This window comes from Verticillium nonalfalfae (genome assembly GCF_003724135.2).
Source record: "Verticillium nonalfalfae strain VnAa140/NRRL 66861 chromosome Unknown scaffold_12, whole genome shotgun sequence".
In the NCBI taxonomy this organism is placed as follows: Eukaryota; Fungi; Ascomycota; class Sordariomycetes; order Glomerellales; family Plectosphaerellaceae; genus Verticillium; species Verticillium nonalfalfae.
In genome coordinates this window covers 314,609-324,065 of record NW_021167237.1, presented here as the reverse complement: position 1 = coordinate 324,065, position 9,457 = coordinate 314,609, and the positions used below count along the sequence as shown (strand labels likewise).

Sequence of the window (9,457 nt, the reverse complement as noted above, 5' to 3'; positions counted from 1 at the left end):
TCATTATGTTGTGTTGCTGCAGTTGCTAACAATTGGAACAGGTCACGACATCTTGCAATCTCGAATACTCGACAATCCGTTGACGGTCATCTCGACAAACGCTGTTTCCCCCGGTCTTCGGCGTATTCCTGAGCTTTCAAAAGTCGATTTGGAGCATCTTCTTGGAGTTGTTCGACGGCGGCTTTTCGCATTTTACTGAACGAACCTATCGGAGCGTATCCACTTCCACTTTACCAGGGTGTGCCGGCGTCAAGACATTCGTCTTTGCTACTTTCGATTCACGGAGTACGGGGTCAGGATACAGGTCGTTGTGTTCGATTCTTTCATCCGACTGCCCTTCGTGGTTTGACAAATCAGTTTTCTGTTTTGCGAAACGGTGTAACGGTATGTTTCTCACAGTTTGATGGATCCAGTTCGAAACGAGTTCGGCTCGAACAATACCCAGGGGGGGCCGACCTGATGATCCCGAAGGTGTGGTGTGGTTCGTTTGGTCACAAATAGACCACGACCGGTCACAATTCGTGTGCTCATTATGAATCGGAAGTTCAAACTAACTGATATTGTCAAAAGATTACGATACAAGAGTTCCGACTTAACGTCACATTGAGATCAAGGCTTCTGACTTGTAAGTGGCTTCTGCAGCCGAAATCGCATGCGTGATGCATTTGCACAGGGTGCTTACGCAGATGACAGAGTTCTGATCTTGCTTTCTTCGTCCAGTCGATACCCATCTGCTGCTCGTCCTATGTAAGCATACACGGCTTTTTTCAACCCCCGTATCCTCTGTCCACACGCTTGATACATCCAGTGCATAAGGGTCCTCTTTGTGAGCCCCTCATTCCCTATTGGCTGTCATGGTCATGTTCTTGATTGCAAGAAACTGCAATCCACTCCACGCTTTTCCTATAGTCATTCAACGCCTCTCCTCGCCTGTCACGACTAGGCCGACCACATGGGTGGACAGGACCTTTGAGATCAAACTTTCCCACAGGGTTTCCTGTGTATCCCTTGTCGGGCGCCTTTGTTAGGTTCCGCTGCCAAGAAATCACCGTTGCTTTGCATCTTTTCACATGGCAAAGCGTTGATACCGAGAATATCGTGCAGGTAACAGTCTATTCCAGTGAATGAGGCAAGAGCACGATACTCACAGAGAGAAGGACCAAGCGCTTGCCCGAGCAACTTGTTCCTTCTTGCCGCTTATCCCGTTGTTTTTGTTCTCATTTTTCCTTCATGATTCGCCATTACCTCCTCTCCATCAACCAAGCTGGAGTCCAAGCTGACAACATCAACCAATAGCTTCTCTACCCACAAATTCCGACTTCTTTCCGAAGTTTACCCACAACAGCCTTCAACCCTTAACCCTCCACACAACAAATTCCGAAGTTCTTCCGAGCTTCACTTGCACATCACACCCTTTTACATCCTCACTGCAACCAGACGGAAACAATGGACGGAATGCAGCCTTACAACAACGGCACTCCGGGTGCCAACGGCGCAAACGGAGATGGCTATGGAACTCCCGTTGCTGCCGGTATGGGTTATCCGCCCAACGCCAACGAGCTCACTGGCCCTGGCAACTCCCCTGATGGCAACAAGACAACCCTTTGGTAAGTCAAGGCTTGCATGCCTTGTATATTTCATAATTGCTGACCTCTTTCCCTCTTCAGGATGGGAGAACTCGAGCCTTGGATGGACGAGAACTTCATCAAGGGTGTCTTTGCCACTGCCACCGGTGAGCAGGTCAATGTGAAGGTCATCCGTGACAAGAGCTCCGGGTATGTTCTCTCTCCCAACTTTCCCCTTTAACATGGGACGGATCAGCCTCCTGCGAGATCGGATATCAGTGGTCGAGGTTCTGCAGGCTCGCTTTACTCTGTGCAGGTCCGACTGACTCGTCTTAGCAATGCTGGATACTGCTTCGTTGAGTTCAACTCGACTGATGCTGCCTCCAAGGCTCTTGCCCTCAACGGTACTCCGGTCCCTAACTCGGCCCGTATGTTCAAGCTCAACTGGGCCTCTGGCGGCGGTATCAACGATCGCCGGTAAGCATGATCACCCTCAATCTGCTGCTTGTACCCAGCTGACTGGTGCCTTCAGTGATGACCGCGGTCCTGAGTTCTCCATCTTCGTCGGCGACCTCGGCCCTGAGGTGAACGAATTCGTCCTCGTCTCGCTGTTCCAGGCTCGCTTCCCCTCCTGCAAGTCTGCTAAGATCATGACCGATGCTGTGACCGGACAGAGCCGTGGCTACGGCTTCGTTCGCTTCACGGACGAGCAGGACCAGCAGCGTGCTCTGGTCGAGATGCAGGGCGTTTACTGCGGTAACCGACCTATGCGCATCTCCACCGCGACGCCCAAGAACCGGTTGGTCGCCTCCAAGAAATCATCTCTTCGGTCCCATGCTGACACGTAACAGTAACCACGGTCCCTACGGCGCTCAGCAGGGCCACCAGATGCCTCCTGCCATGCACCCTCACCAGCCCCAGGCTTTCTACGGTGTCCCCCCCGGTCCCCAGTTCAACCAGGGCTATGGCGCTGCTCCCCAATTCCAGCAGCAGCAGATGAACCAGTTCACCGACCCCAACAACACTACGGTTTTTGTTGGTGGCCTTTCTGGCTACGTTACTGAGGATGAGCTTCGTAGTTTCTTCCAGGGCTTCGGTGAGATCACCTACGTCAAGATTCCTCCTGGCAAGGGCTGCGGCTTTGTGCAATTTGTCCACCGCCACGCCGCTGAGATGGCCATCAACCAGATGCAAGGATACCCCATCGGTAACTCTCGCGTCCGTCTCAGCTGGGGCCGCTCGCAGAACAACTCGGGCGTCGGTACGCCTTACCGCCCTGCTCCCCCCCCTCCCCACTACTTCGGTCCTCCGGGCCCCGGTGGCCCTGGCTATGGCCCTCCCTTCGGCGGCCCTCCTGGCCCTCAGGGTCCTCCTGGTCCTCCTCAGGGCCCTCCTGGCGGCGGTCCTCCTCAGCAGGTTTGTCTACCCTAATCACTTTCGGGCTGTATCGATCTGACCCTTGTGCGCACAGTAAACGTGATCGGCATTTTCCCCCGACTTTGCACGCTTTCTTCGCCTCTTGCGCTTTCGCTTTCTCACCTCTGACATCCGTCATGGTCTAGCCTGTTGGCGTCTCGGCGAAGCGGAGTTTGGGATCTGGTCAAGGCATTTGACCACAGCAGTTCATCCTCGATTTCCTTTGTCTTCACGCGTATGACGATTACGAAGCTTCGCGGCACTCGACAGTTCTTTCTACGCTCACTCGACGCACTGAAGGCTTGGTTTGCAATGCCCGTCCTTGCACACCACTCCACTCTGCCCTCCTTTGCGCTGATTTTGGCTTGGTTTACTCGGCTGCTTATGCTTAGTCTAGTCACACGATCAAATCTCAGTTTCTGCTTTTCCAGTGTTGTTTGCTCTTGCTGGGCGTCGTTTTCTTTCCACACCCCTGGGGTTCCATGCGTTGCTTGTGTCTTGCTCTTCTGGATGTGGAACCGCATGCCTTGCTGGAACGGAAAAGCGCCTGTATTTTGTGACATCTACTTGAATGTCTGTGTGCTCATCTTGTGTATCTGCGTACAACTGACTGAACTGGGGCGTTTTCCGGATGATTCTAGTCTCAGCTGGTTTGCGATGGTGCGAATACCTGGGTCCGGCGAATTGACTTGTTCGAGACGATGCTCATGGGGCGTATCAAGGCGGATAAAGAATTGCAGTATTAGGACAAGGCTGTCAATATTATCTCCTGTGTTTGTAAGGCCGCTGCCATCGACTCTCATCTCATGACAACCTCTCCCCCTGTGTTAATATTATGTAATTATTGCGCGCGAGTATCGAAACGGACCATCTGTTGATGAAAGGACAGCACTGGAGGAGATTGACTTCCAAACAACCCTCGCCCTCCGATGGCCCAAATTGCAGCCGCATTGCAAGAACTGAAGCTTAGGGCGCTCTCGGATCGTTTGGTCGTGCCTTGACCCAGCAAGCTATCCGATTTTAAGCTGCGCACTGCAATATTACGGCGCTGCTGTGTATTGCTGCTGCCTCGAGAGGAAAGAGGCATACCGATGTCAGCGCCATTTTTCGATCATCATTGACCAAAGCATCAAATAATTGCTACGGAATCTCTACGTCAGCCGGTCAAAGATATGTTCATGAAGTCCATCACAATCGTAATTCGTTCGCGCAACCCGTTCAGCTGGATGTTTTATTCTTCCAACCCTCGAAACTCGCCTCCTCAGTCGTCTCGATCCGGGTAGTACGACAGCGGGTGATAGGCGTCAAACTTGTCCTCAATCTTGGCGCCCTCCCACGGGCTCGTGTCAATCTCGGCGATCGGGGTCGAGCACTTAGCCGCCAGCGCGGCCTGGGCCTCGGGGCTGTTGTAGGGCACGCAGGGGAGGCCGAGGTCGTCGCCGATACCGTCGCAGATGATGACGGGCTCGCCGCCGCACGGCGACTTGACGTTGAAGTCTTTGATGACGATGTTGTCGCAGACGGCCGAGTCGGCCGTCGAGCAGGAGAGGCGGGCCACGGCGTTGCCGTAGACGCCCGACGTGTAGCCGGTGAAGTTCTCGAAGCGAATGTTCGTGATGTCCATGCCTGAGGGGTACTTGTTGCACTCCTCGACGGACTTGTTGAAGTAGCACGAGTCGAGAATGATGCCGTAGTCCATGCGGGCGACCCAGAAGTTCCTGCGCCTCTTGTTAGAAACCGACTTGTCAAGAGTTGGGGGGGATCGGAGCCTGGTCGTACTTGAAGGTGACGTTGTTGACGTAGCCAGTGCCAATATCGGCGCCGGCCCAGATCTTGATACGGGCGCCAGAGTACTGGTGAAAAAGTAAGTATGTTTTTCCATAGTTGCTGTGTTGAGTCGTGAATAATGGGACTTACATCGCCGTTCATCATCCAGACGTTTTCAATGTGGACGTCATGCACGTTGGACACCTCACCCTTGTACTGACCGAGAGATCCCATCGACTAGAAACTGTCAGCTTGACTGGTCTCGCTGGGGATAATTTTTGCTCCAAGCGTACCTGGCCGTGAGTGCCGTTGCAGTACATGGTGTTGACGTAAAGGTCGGAACTGTTGGGCTTGGGAGAGAAGCAGTCGTCGTCAATGTTGACCCAAACGCGCTCGATGGAGACACTAGACGTGTTCATCGTGTTCATAAAGTCGGTGTTCTTGGGGATAATGCTGCCATTGTTGGAGAGAGCTGTGGCAATGACGTCTGTGTACCTGACATTCTTGGCTTAAGAAACGCGTTAGTGAGACAGACCTTGGCAATATCTATCGGGAGGGTCAACGTACAGCTGACGATGAAGTTGTTCCAGCAAGGAGAGTCCTTCAGATGGATGCCAGAGACGTCCAGGTTGGTGGTGTTCTCAGCATAGAACAGGATGGGTCGATAGTACTTGTTGCCGGGGTTCTATCAGAGTAAGTATTGGGAAGAAGAGGACCCTGTTGTCATCTGGACAGCTGGACTTACCAGAATGCTGAAACAGGTTAGCTATCTGTCGAGAACGAGAGGAAATGGCTTGCTTACGATCCCGTGCCGGCCTCAAACTCATTCCACCAACGTTGACCCTGACCCTCGATGACACCCTCACCATAGATCTTGATATCGTGGCCGCCCCATTTCCCTTTCATGTTGTCAGCACTGAGCAAGAAGGCCTTTCGGGAGAGGCATATACTAACAGAACATAATGGAGCGCTGGAAGGGGTGGTACCACGCGTTCTTCTGCCAGTACTCGACGTCGTTCGTGAACTGCATGCCATCAGCAACCGCCAAATTTAAATGTCTATGCCCATGAAACCGACCTTGATCTCGCCGTCCAAGCGGACGTGAATATCACTTAGGCCCGTTAGATCCAGAACCTTGCCAATGACAAAAGTTTCTCCCTCGGGCAGGTAAAGGGTGCCGCCGTTGTTGGCCTCTTCGACACCCTTCTTGAACTCGGCTGATACGTCATCTTCATCATCCTCAGAGGCTCGAATCCTGACGATCTTGCGGCAACCGGGTTTAGGATTCTTGTAGGGGTGCTTGTCGCGGAACTCGAGCACATTTCTCGGAACGCCTGGCGGTAGAGAGACGGCCTCGACGGCAGCCGTGGCTGCGACGGCAACGAAAGACAGGACCTGTGAGAAGCGCATGGCAGCAGTGTGTGTGATCGGGCGATGGTCTTCTGTCTCAGAACTGCGATGACACCATACCACCAAGCTTCATGGTGTGGGCGAGGAGCTTGAGCACTTTTATACCCTTGACTTCCAGGCTCTTTATGACTCTGGTGAACCGCAGGCATGGATTCCCCTCATTCTGGCGGAGGGTTCAGTGGGTATTCCGCTTGAGATACGGGGTTTCCAAGACGGACTGTCGGGACAGGGGGGCAGCGGTTCCATTGCTACTCGGGCTATCATCGTGGTTTGGGTCATGCGAGTGCGGGGCGGCATGTAACCAACGCGTCTCCGCGTCCTTTGCGGGTACGGTAGAGTAGGCTGCGAGGAGGCCTTGAAGCTCTCATCAGGGAGCTTCATGAAAGCTCTCCCCGCCGGAAAAGCGATGCAGATGCCGATTGGATGCGGGGAAAGCTCTGGGGAAGCTTGGGGGAGGTCGGGGTAGCTCGGCGATGGCCCTGGTCGCGGTAGATTAAGGTCGTGGGGGAAGATCCGTCAAAGGTTATCGAGAGCCATTGGTGGAAGTTTCATGCAGGATATCTCCGATCCTGAGTGGGCTGGTCCCTGCAAGGCCTAAGTAGCTCGACGGGTCCTGCTTAGTCTGAGCCAAGGTGGTGTTTGGTTCGTTTGGTTACTCTGATGATATCAGGTTGGCGTTAACCGTTGCTGGCCTGGCCTCAAGGTTATCGTTTGTTTGGGTGCGTGATACATGGGGCTCTGTCTAGTCCTCTCTCTCCGTTGGTGGTGGTCGGTTAGCGGCTTAACTGCCGATCCCAGAGTGACTTGGTGGCGCCACAACAAACCAGGGGTACTTTACAAACGAGATATCCTGGAGCAAGCGGGAGACGTCACAAATCTTTCACTCGACTGTATGGTTGATTTTTGCGAATAGAGACTGAAGATAACAGCGTTGACTGAAAGCCCAAACAATGTGAGTGACAAAGCTCGCCCACCGTAGACTTCTCTCGGGCATTGGGCAAACAGACCGCGATTGGTTATTTTAAGACAACCGAGAAAGCAATCTCGTGGGCTTCCCGATCGCATGGTTTGTGGTCGCATGCAGAGAGCTGATCTCAAGGGTTTCACACGGGGAAGCGAACTTGCACTCTGCGATCCCGACGGCTTGGAGCGGACCTATCCTTTACAACACCCCTGACTTTCCCTAGGAGATGTCGCATTCAGCTGAAGTCACATGTGGTTGAGTGCCATCGATCGCCTGCTACTGCAGGTGAGGCTGTCAGTACTATGTGGCTCACAACCTAGTCGGCAAAGTCGGCATCTTACGGTCTGTGAAGTTTTCACGGACTATTACCATGAGATGAATGCTATTACAAGAGAAACCAAGCTAGATGGCACCATTGAAATGTCAAAGTTATATAGAAGCCATGTGTATTCCTTTTCGGGAAGATTTGGCCGTTCAAAGAAACTAAATCAAACAGCGAAGGCAGCACCAGCCAGTATCATCTGATCGACAGAGACGCGGTACTAGCTACAGCTTTGTGTACTGTTAGTTGCGAAATTGCAATATCCCTCAGCAGGAATTGTTTCCTGTTGTCTTTTTAGTATGACAAAGAAATAGGAAGAAATGTTGGTTCCAGGAAATCATCAAAAGGTAGCGACTGTAATTCCACAGCCACACGATCTGGGCAATTTCCATCATGATTGTATAGGGTTAGGGTTGTTATTGCAGTCGACTAACCTGGCTCAGCTCCAAGCAGCAGCTCTGGCGTCAAGGGTTCCCAGCCCCAAACACCAATGCCGCAAGGTCTAAGTCTCCCCCTGCTGCTGAATATGCCGAACATTACCAACAATGACGCCCGGCAAGGGAAAAACCCCTCTTGCACTCTAAAAGCTGCATATGCGATAGTAGTCAAGGTCCGTTTCCGATCATCCAACGGACACTGTCGACGCCCGTGGCGAACCTTCGTGTCTTTATCCGACCCGCCGGGGGAGCCCCTCACTACCCCCTCCCGCTGAATGGTGGCATTTCCATCACGGCCCTGGCGCATGCCACTTGACCAAATTTGCGAGCAGATCATCCTACAAGTGCGTTGCCCAGCCTTCGAGACATATCACCGGCATCGGGCTCCGCTTCACCGCCGAGTCATTCATGTGTGCTCCCTCTTGCTGTTCGGGGCTGCTCTCCCGTGTCACGGCCTTGCAATCTTTTCATTCGACTGGTGAACGCCTGAGATCCTATAGGTAGCCCGCCGCGTGCAGTTTTGAAAATGTCGAATTGGTTTGCTTGCTTTACACAGGATGCACTACTTAAGTGTGCAAATCGAGGAACTGATCTTATCGGCCAGTCAGAGCGAAGCCTGATTCAAATTCCCTTGTTTGCTTCGGTAGAGACTTTCTCGCGACATTTTCGACCCATACCATCGAGTTCATCGTGCGTTTTGCTATCGTCACAGCATCGAGCATACAAAATTGATGCACGCTGTGAGCTTTACACTGTCAAGGTGTGGCAAACACTTCAGAGCCCTTCGGACTTGGTAAAGCTGCCTGCACGCAAATCATTAGCTCACTCAAGCAGCACCCTGTTTTGGCTGGCAGATGGTTGTCGATAATCCTGCTATCCGCCAACGGAGGGAATACATTGGCAGATAGCGCGGGGCACACAGTCTTGACAAGATACATGTGACGCGGGACTAGGAGACTTGAGTGGTAAAAGACCCAGATCGGTCACCGAAGTCGGCAGCCATTCCAGAGTGGTAAGCAAGCAAGGTAGTCGGGGTTTGATCTACTACTTGCCTTACCTTACTTTCGTCACTTTTCTTCATCTTGGTCATTCTGTCCCGTCGCCGATACCTCATACCAGGATAGCGTCGGAAGCGCAACGGCCTTTGGTCAGTCGCCCCAGCCCAAGAGGACAAAGTCATACCCATTCTCAGCGCAACACACTACTAAGTGAATGCTCGAATACCGTCATCAGCATTCTCCACATCAACGTTGCCTTTCTTCTTTGCCGCGGGCACTGGCGTAGCTGACTTGAGACCCGATATGAACAGTGAGTTCAATGTGTGGGCTTGAGAAAACTGGTACGATGCGCCTCGTTCACGTCGTGAACGACCTCCGTCACTTGCTTCTGTTGTCGATTCTGCACAATTCAAGTGCTACATGTTCGCACGCGAGACCAATACAGATTGGTTGTTCTTGAGGCTGTCCGGCACCCACAAGTGCGGCTGAGTCGGGGACGGCCATACCTCCTGACAACCTCCAGGTTCTGATTTGCTGAGGAAGGTTGTCAGCACGGGTCTAATTACGCCGAATTCTCC

The 9,457-nt window shown here is 52.7% G+C and overlaps 2 protein-coding genes across 2 annotated transcripts; one reads left to right on the top strand and one right to left on the bottom strand.

Moving 5' to 3' along the window:
* Positions 1–1,446: 1,446 nt before the first annotated feature.
* Positions 1,447–3,178, top strand: D7B24_001140 (uncharacterized protein; the record flags this gene model as incomplete). Its single annotated transcript, XM_028635385.1, has 6 exons — positions 1,447–1,607; positions 1,668–1,775; positions 1,902–2,042; positions 2,098–2,364; positions 2,417–2,981; positions 3,128–3,178. 6 exons carry the CDS (start codon positions 1,447–1,449, stop codon positions 3,176–3,178), a joined length of 1,293 nt encoding a protein of 430 aa, XP_028498060.1.
* A 1,064-nt stretch (positions 3,179–4,242) lies between these two features.
* Positions 4,243–6,158, bottom strand: D7B24_001139 (uncharacterized protein; the record flags this gene model as incomplete). Its single annotated transcript, XM_028635384.1, has 9 exons — positions 4,243–4,699; positions 4,761–4,834; positions 4,899–4,985; positions 5,042–5,256; positions 5,316–5,433; positions 5,494–5,500; positions 5,551–5,647; positions 5,703–5,772; positions 5,826–6,158. The coding sequence occupies 9 exons, from the start codon at positions 6,156–6,158 to the stop codon at positions 4,243–4,245; spliced, it is 1,458 nt and encodes a 485-aa protein (XP_028498059.1).
* Between the last annotated feature and the right edge of the window lie 3,299 nt (positions 6,159–9,457).